Source organism: Protomyctophum parallelum, assembly GCF_964188405.1.
Source record: "Protomyctophum parallelum genome assembly, chromosome: 9".
Lineage (NCBI taxonomy): Eukaryota > Metazoa > Chordata > Actinopteri > Myctophiformes > Myctophidae > Protomyctophum > Protomyctophum parallelum.
In genome coordinates, this window is record NC_139706.1 from 3,421,094 (window position 1) to 3,439,065 (window position 17,972).

General features: G+C 46.1%; 1 protein-coding gene across 1 annotated transcript in view; it reads left to right on the forward strand.

The window, feature by feature from the left end:
- The window catches only part of nova2 (NOVA alternative splicing regulator 2), a 66,639-nt gene extending 48,891 nt beyond the window's left edge, over positions 1–17,748 (forward strand). Inside the window, exon 4 of the mRNA XM_083774116.1 lies at positions 16,025–17,748. Coding sequence (XP_083630242.1) covers positions 16,025–17,047 — 1,023 coding nt within the window. The 3' untranslated portion in view covers positions 17,048–17,748. The remainder of the gene's footprint in view (positions 1–16,024) is intronic.
- The last annotated feature ends 224 nt before the right edge of the window (positions 17,749–17,972 follow it).

The window sequence follows — 17,972 nt, forward strand, 5'->3', positions numbered from 1 at the left end:
TATTTAAAGACGGTTACGCTGCGGACAAAGCCAACTCGGATCGTGACAAATCATGACAATGAACACAATATTTTGGGCCGATCAAATCATTAGAAAGAAGAAAATAAAGGCAGGAGACAACACTATTTGTTTCGTTTTTCTTCTTATAAATTATTTGATCGGCCCAAAACATTGTGTTCATTGTCATGATTTGTCACGATCCGAGTTGGCTTTTTCCGCGGCGTAACCGTCTTTAAATAAATACTTAAAGAAAATCCTATGGTCAGAATGCATTGCATTTCATTTCCTGGGCCGTTCGTTGTTCTGAAAGGGGGAGGGACTGCGCCGCTCTATAGAAGCAGATCACAGTGCAAACATCCACACTGTTTAAAAGAGAGGCAAGTAGCCTTGGCACTGGCTGCAATCACTTTAACTGATTATCATCATGGTCTCTTCATGATTGCGCTGTATTGATTAGCTTGGCCTGGCATTGTTTTCATCTATTGACTTGCCTGGTCTGCCAAATGGACATGCATGTGCGTGTGCGTGTGTGTGTGTGTGTGTGTGTGTGTGTGTGTGTGTGTGTGTGTGTGTGTGTGTGTGTGTGTGTGTGTGTGTGTGTGTGTGTGTGTGTGTGTGTGTGTGTGTGTGTGTGTGCGTGCGTGCGTGCGTGCGTGCGTGCGTGCGTGTGTGTGTGTGTGTGTGTGTGTGTTTGGTTCTGAATTAAAGTCAGGGTATAGTCCAGCTGTACTGTTTATGTCCTGATCGGTATGAAAAATAGCAGACCTACAAGCTCATAGCGCGCCACCGAGTGGCGCGCTACGAGCTTGTAGGTCTGCTATTTTTGAAAAATCGAAGAACGACTGACATTTTTAGAATCTGATCTCGGGTCAGAATGGGTTTCATCAGACCAGTGTGTGTCCAGTGGAAACCTCGTATGAATCTGATCTCAGGTCAGAATGGGTTAATGACCCCTGGGGGTCCCCGGACCCCACTTTGGGAACCAGTGCTGTAGGGCATAGCACTGATAGCACTGGCCGTGCTTTTGTGGTTCCACTGAAACATCGGCCATTCATTTTGCTGCGTTCATGATTTGAGGCTTTTTATTCAAAACGGACCAGTCCTGCAAATTTTGCAAGCCAAAGTTAGCCAATTAAGATGGAATATGAAATATCGGACAGATCCCGTCTCGAACACATGAGACACTGTGTAACGATTTGCGTGATTTTTGGACAATATCTGGAGGAGTAATATCAAAGAAACTTGTTTTACAAAAGTCGTGGTGGTGCTATAACAGGCCGTTCTGGAGAATTTGGGCCAGAGGTTCATCGTTGGCATCTTGGGAGTGTGTGTGCACAGTTTGGCATGGATGGAGCCAACGGTGCCGGAGATTAGCTTGAAACGGACGCACCGCCGGAGTGCAAAACATACTCTCTCCCCATGCCTTCGGCCTGGTGGAGACATTAAAGGAACCCATACAAATGCATCAGCCACCCACAAATGGGCCGACCCAGTGTTTTGGGGAACCAGTGCTCTAGCCACTGTATCCCCAAACTTTTCAGATATTATCAAAGTATTCTGCAACCAGCCCTGGACTTGCATCACGGCACCCTATGGTGGCCAGGGCACCCGCTCTGAGAAACCCTGGTCTCTCTAGACTATAAATTGGCCTTTGAAAGTCATGAGCCTTTAAGCCAGATAGCTCCAGGATGTCCAAGACGTCCCTACGCCGAGCTCATCTCAGCCTGAAGCGGACACTTGAATGGTGTAATGGCGGCAGGGGGAGATGAGCGGGCTAATGCTCTGCTGATACTTAGAAGACACTTAGAAAGAGGACGGTGATTCCCCTGTTGCTCTTCATGCTATTTATAGCGTGCAGCAGACCATGACTACATGGCTTGTGTCTGTGTCTGTGTGTGTGTGTGTGTGTGTGGGTGTATGTGTGTATGTGTGTGTGTGCGTGCGTGCGTGCGTGCGTGCGTGCGCACACACGGATGCATGGTCAGCATAGGTCGAATGGTCGAGTAGGGGTGTGAAGGCAATATTGATACTTTTACTTAGTTAAAAAATGTGAGTACTTTTTCCACCACTGCACGCACGCACGCACGCACGCACACACCCACACACACACACACACCCGCACATACACAAACGCAGGTCACACAGGGCTATTAGTAAGTCAAGCCTCTGTAGCGTTCTCTGTAGAGTTTTAAAAGCATTCTTGTCATTGTGCAGACGTACAGTTGTTGTAACCAAAACGACATCGGGTCACTGTGACCAGATGAATGGGTTTCATGGGCACACACACACACACACACACACACACACACACACACACACACACACAGTACACACACACACACACACACACACACACACACACACACACACACACACACACACACACACACACACACGAAGATGAATCGGCGTCCGGTGCAATGCAGACCGGTGATGTCTACTATTTGTATTTAGGGTGTGGATACCCCTTGTCTTCTTCTGTGTTCCTTGCCAAAAGCACGGCTGTTGTAGCATGTGGTGACATTATTCAACCACCCTAGGGAGAAAGGGGGAGGGAGGGAGGGAGGCAGAGAGAGAGAGAGAGAGAGAGAGAGAGAGAGAGAATAAGAGAAAGAGAGATGGAACAAAACGACTTAAGAGCAAAAGGAGGGATTGGCTGGTTGAGTGAGTGAATGACAGAAACCCGGAGGCATATCTGAGCCCTTGTTAGCCGACAGCTGCAGTGTGTGACTGTGGAGCACTGTTGTTTCCCAAACAGTGGGTCAGGGACCCATGTTTGGGTAAACTTGCAGACCAATTTGTATTGGTCTGCAAGTAAATAATACAGCATTTTTCCCTTTCCTTCATATATATACTATAGAACAGTGCCCGGCTGTGTAGAGCACCTGAGTCGGTAACGATGGAAGTTGGAGATCCATGCCCCCACCCGGCTATGCAATACCCGTTATATATACCGACCGTGTCAGAGTACCCGTTCCCCCCATCTGTCTGTGTCCCTTTATTCCTATCAGTTCTGTGGCAGGCATGCAAGTGTTGTGATGTCAGAACAGACCAGCTCCATACAGTATATGGAGACACAGGGGTGATCAGGTCCAACTTCAAATTCGACACACCCGTTCCACACTCCGGCCCCTTTTCCACCGGTTGGTTCCCAATGGGAACCGGTTCAGTTCTTTGTGGTTTTTAGTCCATGAGCCAGAGCTCCAAAATTGAAATGTTAATTATGAATTGAGTGGGCAAAACCATACCTATATTAGATTGTTATCACCATGAAACTTCCCCAATTGAGTACTTACACGAACACAATGATTTATTGTATTACAAATTTTACATTTTTGTATATGCAAATGAGGCATTATGTAGGAAAATATGCAAGATAATCGAAAATATGAAAAAGCTACTACTGTGGAAGGGTTATCATGTATTTATTTACTTGTATTGATCCTATAAACAATTTAATATAGTGTATAGTTCGTCCACAAATGTTGGACCTCTGGCTCATGGACTAAAAACCAAAAAGAACTGAACCGGTTCCCACTGGGAACCAACCGTTGGAAAAGTCTCCCTGTGGGGGTGTGTGGAACGGGTGTGTCAAATTTGAAGTCGGCGGGGCGAACGGTTCTCGAGTTGCGTGGATTATAGACGTATACGTACTTATAGAGAGACTTGGTGCATTTATAGATAAATATATATATGTGTATATAGGGCCTATATAGCCTATTTCAAATGATTAAACAACAATTCCATATTTTCTGGGTGAGCTATCCCTTTAACATATAGCATTGCATAATCTTCCTAGAATTCGGTTCTATTTAGTTATCAGCAAATGGCCATTTATGTCCAACGCACCAATGTGTTGTGGTGTTATTGTTGGGTTATTATTTGGACTCGTCTGTCATTCAGCAAGATCTGAACACTGAATGTAGCGGCACTTCATGTTTAGTTAGTGATATCACTACTGTACGGGGGTCTAGCGGCACCTACGCACGCACGCACGCACGCACACACACACACACACACACACACACACACACACGCACGGGCACGCACACACTCACATTAATGCTGTGCCATTACTTGTTTATAATAGCCTCTCCCTCTAGCCACTTCCTTCTGGAAAGAGGTCATTTCCTTTGACCTTTCACCTTTGAAAAAAACCACCTGCTTCCTACTTCCTGTTATTCCTTGTCGGCGCGGGAAGTTCTCTGCAAATATCAGGGGACTTTGGAGTCAGGTTCACTTTCAGTCACCAAGATAATTTTTGATATACACAGGTTTAATGTTTTCTGTTTTTTTTTTGTTCAATGTTTGTTTTAAAATGATTTACGTCATCTTGTCCCTAACACAAACATTAAATGGCATTAACAATAAAGAGTATTTAATGATTGTGTTGGCACCGTTTGCTTTACATCACCAGTACATCACCTAATCAACATGAGTTAGACTCATGTCGTTTGGCGCGTCCAAACAAGCCTCCAAAAGGAATGACAAAATATTGACGAAGGACGCTCCTCGAATATGCATTTGTGCCATTGAAGGTACACAAAGTTCAAGCAGCACTGAGCCAGTTGAACCCTACATACCGACCGTACTTAGTTGTCTGGTGTCCCCCAGGCATGGACGGATTCAAGTGAAAATAGGCCCTGTGTGTGCACAACATCGCAAAGCCCCCCACCCGAACGCGGCAAGTTTTTTAGTTTGTTTTCTCAGGGCCCCTTGACAGAAGCCATAATCCGTGCATGCCCCCCAGGGGTCTATCCTTAGTCCTCTCTCATTTGTTTTCCTCTACAGTACACCTATAATATAAAGTAGCTTGTGGGTCCAAGCCCTACCTGACTCCGCCAGATTGCGGCAGTATTGAGTTCACAAAGTTCCCTCCTCCTACCTTGATCTGGTTTCTCTCAAGCAGAAACAATGAACCGGAAAGCAGCGGGACGAAAATCTGATATCTCCATAATATACTTTTGAGTTGTAGTCTTGTTAACTTTAGTTGTAGTCCTGTTAACTTGTGTTTACATTTGCGCTGTGGCCACAGCTACAATACGTCACCAGTCTCGCGTTGATCCCGCCTCTCTAGCGGCCGCATATCGCTCTGATCAGATTTAGTTCTGAGTACATCTCTCTGCCGGACAGAGACCAGATGGGAGCAGGAGGAGGAACTCACTGCTGCCACCCGCTGGCGGAGTCAGGTTAGGTCCAAGCTGGTATAACCTAAAATACAACATGAATGCCTGTTGTCAGCCAAATGAAAAGTGACATCAAGGAAAAATGCTGTAACGTATAAAAAAAAAGGAAGCACTCTGCAAATCACTCACTCATGAACCCCCCAACCCACTCACACACCCACACACACACACACACACACACACACACACACACACACACACACACACACACACACACAGAAGTTAATGCTAGATCTCTCCACACTGACCAACCAACAGGAGTCGCTATAGAGCAATGTTTTCAACCAGTGGTCCAGGGACCACCAGCGGTTCCAGGTGTTCCTCAGGTAAATGATGGAGAGTTGGTAACCAAATGGACCCTTATAGATCTTTAACTCTTGAGAGTGTAACATTTTTGTTTTAGGCTCTCAAGAGTTAAATTATTGTTAAATTACTTCATTTACAAGTCTACACAATTAGAGAACGTAGAATAATTGTTATCTTAATCGACGACAACAGAATATTCTTCAGTTTTGGGTCTGAGAGGCTAAATGTCATCATAGTGGTCCGTGGGCTCAAATGACGAATAAATAATGGGCCTTGAAATGAAAAGGGTTGAAAACCACCGCTTTAGAGCCGTGACAAGGACACGACCCCACAAACAAACATTTAGCTGATTGTGTTTATTGGACTCACCAGCGAAGAAAACCAAAGGGGAAAGGCTGCCGGGAAATGAACTGAACTAGAACTTGACTCACATTTTCCTAATAGCGCTCACAGTATGCACTTAAGGAAGTCCCTTAATGAAGGACCATCTATAATAAAATGTTATGAACAGAGTGAAGGTGGCAATTTCACCATTGCTACTTCACCGTTTAATGTGCCGTGTGTTTCCGTCCGCCTCTTTTGGTCTGCGTGTGTGTGTGTGTTTCTCTCTCTCTCTCCCCCTCCCTCCCTCCTGCCCTCCTCTGAAGTACTGAAGCGGTTCTGGACATCTAATGCTTAGAGTTGCAGGTGGTTAATGGCCGTCAACCTGCTGGTGTCTCAGCTCTAAATATGCGCCCTACTGACCCGCGCCAAATGAAAACCAGCAGTGCTGCTGGGTCCCCACCAGTGGACATGTGAAACACTGTCTTAGGGAAGATAAGGGTCCATTTAATTCTTACTCTGCGTAGTTAAACTGTCACTGAGGATTTTGCTGTGTGTGTGTGTGTGTGTGTGTGTGTGTGTGGACCCATGGATAGTGTGTAGGCAGGCGGGCATCATTTGTTGCATTCCCTCTGGCGGAATACTCGACTGGTTAGAAATGTGTCTTATTTGATGCAGTTGAAGAGGCCGGGTGGCAATTTTGACATCTCGTTATAACAAGCAAAATAACCAAGTAAGCCTAGAAGAGCACCCACATCTTAAGAAGTCTAAAATACCAGTCACAGGGCAGAAGCGAACAGTGACAAAAGCTGGAATATATGCTCAAAAAGATCAAAGGTCTATATACAGTACCACTAGGCTCAAAACGTCAAGGCAACGGTGGTAATAATAAACCTTTGATCTATTTGTTTTTGTTTATTCCAGTGCATACACTTCTTTCTGTCCATGTTCTCCGTTTCCCTCCTTCTCTCTGTGCACTGTGCTTCGTCATCATCCCGGTAACACGCAGCTCTTTTTGGGTCTGTACACTCTCAGAGGATTTTACTGTGCATGCGCAAACACACACACACACACACACACACACACACACACACACACACACACACACACACACACACACACACACACACATGCGCACGTATAGGCACACACAGAGGCTACTTAGTGGAACAGTACACTTGGCAGCTATTTGACTCAACAACGAGAGACCTATTTCACACTCACACACACACACACACACACACACACACACACACACACACAAATGCACACACACTCTCCTGGGCCTGGCTATAGGGCAAGTCTATTTCTGCTGTGATCAGCACTGTGGAGATGGAGGGGCTCACAGGTCAGGCAGTGATCCTGTTGCGCCTCGCAGACAACAGGAGCACAGCCAGAGAGATGAGGAGACACACAGTACACAGTAGATGAAGAGTCACACAGTACAGTAGATGAAGAGTCACACAGTACAGTAGATGAAGAGTCACACAGTACAGTAGATGAAGAGTCACACAGTACAGTAGATGAAGAGTCACACAGTACAGTAGATGAAGAGTCACACAGTACAGTAGATGAAGAGTCACACAGTACAGTAGATGAAGAGTCACACAGTACAGTAGATGAAGAGTCACACAGTACAGTAGATGAAGAGTCACACAGTACAGTAGATGAAGAGTCACACAGTACAGTAGATGAAGAGTCACACAGTACAGTAGATGAAGAGTCACACAGTACAGTAGATGAAGAGTCACACAGTACAGTAGATGAAGAGTCACACAGTACAGTAGATGAAGAGTCACACAGTACAGTAGATGAAGAGTCACACAGTACAGTAGATGAAGAGTCACACAGTACAGTAGATGAAGAGTCACACAGTACAGTAGATGAAGAGTCACACAGTACAGTAGATGAAGAGTCACACAGTACAGTAGATGAAGAGTCACACAGTACAGTAGATGAAGAGTCACACAGTACAGTAGATGAAGAGCAGCATAGTGAGACACTGTATAGTACAGTTATAGAGAAGGAGACACGTCAAGCATTTTGGTGTCAGCATCATGTTATGCTTTAGCTATTGAAAAATAGCAGATCTACAAGCTCATATCGCGCCACCGAGTGGCGCGATACGAGCTTGTAGGTCTGCTATTTTTTGAAAAATCGAAGAACGACTGCATTTTTTTTAGAATCTGATCTCAGGTCAGAATGGGTTAATCAGACCAGTGTGTGTCCAGTGGAAAACTCGTATGAATCTGATCTCAGGTCAGAATGGGTTAAGGAGTGACATGTGACTACAATAGACTGCATTGCAAGAGGAGAGACTTAAGTTGACACGTATATATAGCCTTGTTGTGCATTTGAGGTTTGTAACATATATATAGGCTTGCTTGCTATTTCAGTCATGAGATAATACAGTGTCCGGATCGTCTCTCTATTTCTATTCTATTCTATCTATTGAAGCAGTCAGTGCATCGCAATACCAGTGTGTGTGTGTGTGTGTGTGTGTGTGTGTGTGTGTGTCAGGATGGCCTCCCAGAATAATTCTCCTCCCAGACAGACGTTGGTCTTCATAAAGAGAGCAGTGGGCCGTGTGTGCAGTGGGCTCACCCCTATAAAGAGCTGACCATAAGTCACACGGGGCCATACATTCTCCCCCAGGAGAGTAGACCGGACCCCAAAACCACGTGAGAGATTCCTACTGGTGCTTTCAGCGGGTTGTTGAACAACTTCTTAATATGATGTCGTCGTTGTCGGGGCAGAAAACTCGCCGTTCAGATCAACAAGCTGATGATGCAGCAGAAACGCGGCGTGAAGTGATGCGTTTTGCGAATTTGAATCCCTGAAAAGTAACAGTTTTGGACATAGGTTTCCACCCGACAGAGACTATATCATATTTAACCCATTCTGACCTGAGATCAGATTCATACGAGGTTTCCCACTGGACACACACTGGTCTGATTAACCCATTCTGACCTGAGATCAGATTCTAAAAAAATGTCAGTCGTTCTTCGATTTTTCAAAAAATAGCAGACCTACAAGCTCGTATCGCGCCACTCGGGTGGCGCGATATGAGCTTGTAGATCTGCTATTTTTCAATAGGTAAAGCACGACATGATGCTAACACCACGTGGTAGTCCGGGCACCCTATAGGACGCAATGCCAGCCTGACATAGTCGCGGGTTTGAATCCCGATGACCTTTGCTGCATGTCACTCCCCGTCTCTCTCCCCATGTCCTGTCAGTCTACATACTGTCCTATCAATAAAGGCATAAAAGCCCCAAAAATCTATCTTAAAAAACACAAACTGAACAGAAACACAACATCAGATACAGCTACAGTCTAAAAGTGCACACATCATGTATAATTCATTAAAATAAAGTGGTATAGGTCAAGAAAGAAGATACTGGCAGAGTGGGTATAGCGGCATCCTATTATTATTTTTTTTGTACGTGTGCTATAGCACGGGTGTGTGCCAGTCAGGGAGGGAGGGCTGGAGGGAGGTAAGCTTAGCAGGAGGCAGATTAAGCTAAAGTCCCCTGCTTAACCCATTCTGAACGGGCACCCATTTTGATGTCAGCATCATGTTATGCTTTAGCTATTGAAAAATAGCAGATCTACAAGCTCATATCGCGCCACCGAGTGGCGCGATACGAGCTTGTAGGTCCGCTATTTAAAAAAAATCGAAGAACGACTGACATTTTTTGAATCTGATCTCAGGTCAGAATGGGTTAATCAGACCAGTGTGTTGTCCAGTGGAAACCTCGCATGAATCTGATCTCAGGTCAGAATGGCTTAAGACTTCAAAGATCAAACTCCCAACACCCGCAAACAGTTGTCCCTGCACTGCTGCGTGTATCTGTGTCCATTTGTCTACGGAGCTTAAACAGAAAGATGACTCTTCCTCCTATCGTTGGGGTGAAGGGAGTGATGAGTGTTTCAACATACAAAGGACAAACTGTGACAAACGACAACACGGCTACAGTAATCTGACTGTGCTACACGGCAAACTAACATGCTACATTTCTCTGATAAGTGCGCCTGTGAGTGTGCGTGTGTCTGTGCTGTGTGCGCGTGCGTGCGTGCGCGAGTTTGCATGTGTGTGTTTTTTGTTGTTTGTTAAATTGTTTTTTCACATTGCCATATGCTTCATTGACCCCCTTAGATTGTCATCACTACTTGCTATATCAGTGCAGCTTCTGTGCAAACACGCACGCACGCAGCACGCACGCACACTGTGACACACACACACACACACACACACACACACACACACACACACACACACACACACACACACACACACACACACACACACACACACACACACACACACACACACACACACACACACACACACACACACACACACACAGTTTGGGGTGATGAAACCAAGTGAAATTTTTGCTTTTCCCTAAACTCGATCTCTCTCACTCTCCCACTCATACTAAATGAAACAATCTATTTCTGCTTAAAGGACAACTGTAGTTTTTTTCAACCAAGGTTCATGTTTTTAGGTTGTTATTAGAGAAACTAAAAGATGAGTGTTCTTTTTTTTTCATTTGCTGCATTCTTTCGTTTTAGGGATTTTAGGGGGGCGGGGGCATTCAAGCATGGAGCTAAATATGTATTTTTTACCTAATTTGATTTTGATTTATTTATTTATTATTTACTATAGTCCTAATAAACCCCAGGAAATTACATCTGGCCACAGAAGATCACATGATCTACTGAATGTGAAGGTATAGCCTACTGGGGGAAGGCTTACTGTGTATAGGCTCAATATGTCAGTTTGTCACATTCAATAGATCTGTGATCTTTTGTGGCCAGATGTAATTTCTTGGGGTTTATTAGGACTATAGTAAATAATACAAAAATAAGTCGCCATAATATTGTCAAAAAATACATATTTAGCCCCATGCTCGAATGCCCCTGTCAAAAACTGCTAAAATCCCCAAAACGAAAGAAAGCAGCAAAACACTCACCTTTTAGTTTCTTAAATAACAACCTAAAACATGAACCTTGGTTGAAAAAAACTAAAGTTGTCCTTTAAAGACAAGCAGCACACTGTGTACTGTTTCTGCCCCCCCCCCCCCCCCCCCCCCCCCCCCCCCCCCCCAGGGACCAGACATTCACAGCCATGCCCCAGGCAGTGCTTATACTATCTGTCTCTCCACTACAGTGGGTGAAAGTGGCATGCTGTGTACAGTACACGCACCTGCTTCCAATGCTATCAACCCATAATCACCAGCAGACCAGTATAGAGGCCTACTGGCTGCATTGCAGGTATAGGCGTCACGGAAGAGAAATGACTGCTGCCGAAGCAAAAACGTGAAAACTGACTCACGTGGCAGGTTAAGACTGAGGTTAGGGTTCGGAGACTTATGTGGCCGGTTGCAGACAGATTCTCACCTTTCCCCTTAACCCATTCTGAATCTGACCCGAGATCAGATTCACACGAGGGTTTCCACTGGACACACACTGGTCTGATTAACCCATTCTGACCTGAGATCAGATTCTAAAAATGTCAGTCGTTCTTCGATTTTTTCAAAAAATAGCAGACCTACAAGCTCGTATCGCGCCACTCGGTTGGCGCGATATGAGCTTGTAGATCTGCTGTTTTTCAATAGCTAAAGCATAACATGATGCCGACACCAAAATGGGTGCCCGGTCATATAGTGATAACTATACAATATAGCATGCAATACCACCGCACACGCACACTCGCTCATCACACACATGCACACACAAGGAAAAACAAAATATTTAAAAAAAGAAATACAATAAAAAATAATGCTGAAAGAGGCAAGCACTAAAATAATGTCTAGCATGGCTAGTTTGGCGACACACTGCAACCCGTCATGTAATCAGCTTCTCCCTGCAGAAATGTTGACCTGAGCTGAGCATTGTGGGTATAGAAAGGCTGCCTGCCTGGCGGCAGCATTGGAACTTAGGGTATAGAAATCAACAGCATCAGCAAAAATAGACTCAGGATTAAGATAATGGTTTAATACTAAAAGACCCTGCACAGTGTGTGCGTGCGTGCGTGAGTGCGTGCGTGCGTGCGTGCGTGCGTGCGTGCGTGCGTGCGTGCGTGCAAGAGAGAGTACATTATACAATGTTTGTGCATGTCCACCAATATGCAGTTATACTACATGGAAGTACATAAAGCAAAGTATAGGACTACTAATAAAAGCACGCAGGCAGACAGACAGACAGACAGACAGACAGACAGACAGACAGACAGACAGACAGACAGACAGACAGACAGACAGACAGACAGACAGACAGACAGACAGACCTCAAATCAATAGAAGGTACAAAGAACAGTAAGATGTGAAACAGTGAACCTCATTATACAGTCAGTAGGGTGTATATACCACCGAAGACATGCATGTATTCATTAGTACCAGGAGGGATCACAAAGCAACATCCACACTGCCCATGCTCCTGCAGCGCTGTGTGTGTGTGTGTGTGTGTGTGTGTGTGTGTGTGTGTGTGTGTGTGTGTGTGTGTCCTTGGATAAAAATGGTCTATCCCTCCCTCCCTCCTGGTTCTTGTATTATTCATCCCTCCTCTATCTCTCCCTCCTCCTCCCCATTGATCTGTCGTTTGTCTCCAGACAGTTTAGAAAATAAATGAAAATCTGTCTTTTGCACAGCCATACCACTGAATGGAAGGCCTGCCAAGAAGAAATCATTGTATTGAATATGTTTTCCGATTCTCAAGGAGAAACGGCTGTGCAGACTTGACAATAATTGAGAGTTTTAGCCAGAGATTTGCGAGCGTATAGTCGAAGCTTAAATGTTACATTTCTTATATTATTTATTTTTTGTAATGGTGCCACATTTAAAGGCCATAGCAACGACTGTTGAAATGGCCTACTGGAGAGACCCCTTCATTTCACTCAATTTATATGAGGTTCTGACATAATACTGGTGTTTACTTTGGCTGCAGCCTCAACGCGGCAATAAATGAGAGAACAACTAGGAACTATCTACATAAACAGATAACTTTTTCTCATTCTCAGAGAGAGCCTTGAAGTTGAAGGAACAAGTAAACAGAGCAGTGAAATATTAGCCCCTGTTAATCCTGTAGAGAGGTGAATTGCCGCCGGCACCACATACAAAACACTCGAGGGGGGGGGAAGCAAATTCTCCAATATGTGAGGCGAAATGAGGAAAAGTGAATAAGTGATGTCGGGGGTTTGAAGTCGGCAAGCTTTTTTTCTTGTTTTGTCATCGGCTTCTCCTTGCCTCGTGCTAATTTTCCCATTTCTATGTAAATTCATCTTCCGCATAGCGTAGAGAGAGAGCCGTGGAATGCTGTGTGACAGTGTGCCATGGAATCAGGGTCGCTGCCGCGCCAGTGTTGATAGGCTTAAAAGACCACAGCAAACAGAATGGAGATGAAGAAATGAGGATGAAAGAGAGAGGGGCAGAGAGAGAGGCAGAGAGAGAGAGAGAGAGAGAGAGAGAGAGGGCCGTGGGGGTGGTAATTGGCATGGCCTTCATGTTCCTCTATTATTGTATGCTAGGTTGATCCTTCATCCTTCACTTTTTCTCTCTCTCACGGCCCCTCTCTCCCTCTCTGCGTGATTAATTGTACTTTCACCGTCTATCTGCCTTTCTGCCTTTCTCCTTCCCGCTTTCTCCTTCTTTCTCTCAGGGTTTTTCAAATCTCTCTTCAGCCATGCAGCCTTGCCTTCCTCCACCTCTTCCCTCCACCCACGCCCGTCCCTCTTTCTTCTCTCTGTATGAGCACATTTTGTCATTGAGAGATGAGACAGTATAGATAGCAACGTTATATGTGACGGTAGATAGCAACGTTATATGTATGTGAGCGGGGGCGCTGATTGGAGTGGCAGCGATGTTGTCTTTCAGTGGTCTTTGAATGCACCCACTGCACACAAACAGAGAGATCTATATAGTACCCATACACACACAAACAGAGAGATCTATATAGTATACCATACACACACAAACAGAGAGATCTATATAGTATACCATACACACACAAACAGAGAGATCTATATAGTACCCATACACACACAAACAGAGAGATCTATATAGTACCCATACACACACAAACAGAGAGAGCTATATAGCCCATTCTGAACGGGAACCCGTTTTGGCGTCAGCATCATGTTGTGCTTTAGCTATTGAAAAATAGCAGATCTACAAGCTCATAGCGCGCCACCGAGTGGCGCGCTACGAGCTTGTAGGTCTGCTATTTTTGAAAAAAATCGTATGAATCTGATCTCTGTACATGTACAGAAAGCAAATATAGATGTTCAACAGAGCTGTCTGTCCCCCCTGTCCTCCAGCGCCCACACTCACAGAAGCGTGCACCCTCGTGTGTGCACATAAGGGTGCACGCACAGCCGCGCGCACGAGCACACTAAATCAGCCTTCAAAATCAGTTTTCAGAAAAACCCTATGTTAATATGTTTCTATGTCAGTGGTTCTCAAAGTTTTACATGTCAAGGACCCCAAAAACTATATGTGTTTCGCTGCCGACCCCCATCTGAAAATATGTTGTTCCAGGGACCCCCCCCCCAGAAGCAAAGATTTGAGTTAAAAATGTTCGCTCTGGGCCCAGGCCGTAGCGTAACGGTCTGGGCACCGGACTGGTGATCCAGTCGCGGTGTGGCGCGGGTTCGACTCCCGGACCCGACACGGCCTTTACTGCATGTCATCCCCCCATCTCTCTCCCGTTTCCTGTCAGCCTACTGTCTGTCCCTTCAAAAATCAATAAAAGGCGTAAGCCGCAAAAAAATATCTTAAAAAAAAAAAAAAAAAAGTTCGCTCTGAAAGAATATATTTTCAAAGGTTTGCGTCACATTTTCACGATTAAAAAAAGAATAGCAGATCTACAAGCTCGTAGCGCGGCATGAGCTTGTAGATCTGCTATATTTCAATAGCTAAAGTATAACATAATGCTTAAAACACCAAAAGGGGTTTCCGGCCCAGAATGGGTTTAAAAGCAGAAATGTCATTTTAACAGGAAAGCAAATTAATAGTTGAATAGATATATACTGTATTTTGTCCATTTTATTTATTTATTTGACACTTGGCGAAATACTATTAAATACTATATAAATAAAAGGTGAAACTCTACATCTTACCTGTGTGAATGGCCTTGCAGTGCAAAGACACACAGCAGTATATGAATAGTGGAAACGATACGTCTGTATGTCTCTCTATGTGCTTTTGTACCGTTTGTGTGTGTGTGTAGTTTTGTGTGTAGTTTATGTGTGTTAGCTCGTCACTCCCATTCACTACCCCTTGAATACTGGAGCTGTTACCATGGCAATGCTGACCCTTGGGAGTCAATGTTTCTTTCTGTTTAATTCTTTCATGAGGAGCTGCTTTAGAATGATCTCTCTCTCTCGTGCACGCACGCACGCACCCTTTCTTCCTATATGTATCACACACTTCCACCATCTTTTTCTTGTCTTTAATTGCTCTCCTTCTTTCAAGCTCTCTGTACCTCACTAAATCTCACTCTCTTTCCTGCATGCCACTGTGTAGTGTGTATCTTCCTCTGTCACGTGTGCTGTGTTGAAGCAGTCCACTCTCTCTCTGTCTCTCCCTCATTTCCGGTGACTATTATTTCATGTTGTGTGTGTTCAACGTCTGTCTGACTCCATGCTTGGAGCCCCTGCATGCAGCATGACACTATCCTGCTGTCCTTTGACAAGTGCATGTTCACACACGCACACGCACACGCACACACACACACACACACACACACACACACACACACACGCACACACACACACACACACACACACACACACACACACACACACACACCAGCCCCATTTCTCATGACGGAGTTAACAGACAAAACACAGTTTCTCTGTTGGAAAGCGAAAGTTATATCGCTAATACTTGTGAATATAGAAATTTTAACTACACTAGTTTTGTTTGTTTCTTGTGTGAATATCGAAGACTTCCCCAACTGCAAAATGTCTTAAATGTTTGCATTTCATTGCATACTATTACTGGCCAATAAGTGTTTAAAACATTGATCACACAGCATTAGCAGTGGGACGTAACATAATAAGATTTCTTTCTCTTTTTTCCCCCTTTCCCTCATTTCCTACCTACCTACTCCACTCACCCGCTCTGCCATTTCCTCCCTACATACCTCTTTGACCCCTTGACCTGTCTCCTTACCCCTCCCAACCACCTCTTCACTCCTCCCCCCAGGCTAAGCTGATCGTCCCCAACAGCACGGCAGGGCTGATCATCGGAAAAGGCGGAGCCACGGTCAAGGCGGTGATGGAGCAGTCAGGCGCGTGGGTCCAGCTCTCCCAGAAGCCCGAGGGCATCAACCTCCAGGAGCGCGTCGTGACCATCAGCGGAGAGCCCGAGCAGAACCGCAAAGCCGTCGAGATCATCGTCCAGAAGATCCAAGAGGACCCTCAGAGCTCCTCCTGCCTGAACATATCCTACTCTAACATCTCGGGGCCCGTGGCCAACTCCAATCCCACCGGCTCCCCGTACGCCAACTCGGCCGAGGTAATGCCGTCCGCGGCGGCCGCTGCTGCAGCCCAGGCCTCGTCCTTGCTGGGCCAAGCCACCATGGCCGGCGTAGGGGCTTTCCAAACCCCAATGAACAGCTTCTCGGGCAACGACCTGCTGACCATCACGTCTGCCCTCAACACCCTGGCCAGTTACGGCTACAACACCAACTCCCTCGGCCTGGGGCTCAACCCCGCGGCCGCCTCCGGGGTACTAGCTGCAGTAGCGGCTAACGCTAACCCAGCGGCCGCCGCCGCGGCAAACCTGCTCGCGTCCTACGCCACCGACGCATCCACCAGCGCAGCTCACAATGCAGCGCAGCTCGGCGGCTTCTCCCTGGGATCCCTGGCTGCCCACACGCAGGCCCAGAACGGCTATATGCAGGCCGCGTCGCCGCTGATCGCCTCGTCCCTCCTCTCCGCGGAGAAGCTAGGCGAAGGCGCCAAGGAGGTGGTCGAGATCGCCGTGCCAGAGAACCTGGTGGGAGCGATCCTGGGGAAGGGCGGCAAGACGCTAGTGGAGTACCAGGAGCTTACCGGCGCCAGGATCCAGATCTCTAAGAAGGGCGAGTTCATCCCGGGAACCAGAAATAGGAAGGTGACCATCACGGGTTCCCAGGCCGCCACACAGGCTGCACAGTACCTGATCAGCCAGCGAATCACCTATGAGCAGGGGGTACGTGCCACCAACCCACAGAAGGTGGGCTAAACCTCACAGCCGCTTGGGGAAAAGAGGATGGAAAGAGGGGGAAAAAAATAAAAGAGTGGGGGCTCGGGGAGGAACACAAAAAAAAAGGGAATGGGAAAGGAAAGGAGAGGAGAGCTAAGAATGTCGGAAGGAAATCGTTCACAGCGTTTTCTTCGGCGTGTTTTCAGTATTCTCTATTAAAAAAAAAGTTTGAAAAAAAAAAATCATTTTTGACGCGAAGCAAAAATGTGCTAAGACGAGGAGAGGAGGGAGAGGAGCGAGTGTCACGCTGAAAAACCAAGAAAACTAAACGTGTAAAATGTAAATAAGGTTTTATTACTTAAATGTCTTTGATCTTTCGGGATTTTTTTATTTTTGTTTTTTGGCTTTTTTTGTTTTGTTTTAGTAAATTAAGCTGTCTGTTCATTTGTCCGTTTGTTAGTGTATTGTATGGACAGAGCTGAATGCCATGTCGAACGGGCGGAACGCCTGAGAAGCTGCAGCGGGGGGAAGGCGGGAGGGGGCGGGGGTCGGAGGTTACAGGGTTAACCGCCCACCCCCCACCCCCCCTGTGGAGGCCATAGCTCCACACCTCCCGCCTCCCCCGGACCCCTGTGGCCCACCAATATGTTTTTTTATTTGTTTTTTTTGGTCCTCTAGTTCTTGATTTGCCCTCAGTTCCTACCCCTTTGCCCTTGCCCCTGCCCCTTCACAACCCCCCCCCCCCCCACCCCCTTAGAAGGGTTTGATAATGAATAAGACTGTAAATTAGAAAACTATTTGGTGCGAGTGAAAAAACTTCTCCAAGTTTCCCCCTCTTCTCCATCCCGCCCCACCCCACTGCACCTCCCCTCTCCACAGGTGGAGGCAAGGGAGGTGGGGGAGAGCGGATGGGGGGGGGCGAGGGACAGAGCCTGACAGGTGGAGTTTCTTCACTCGTTCACTC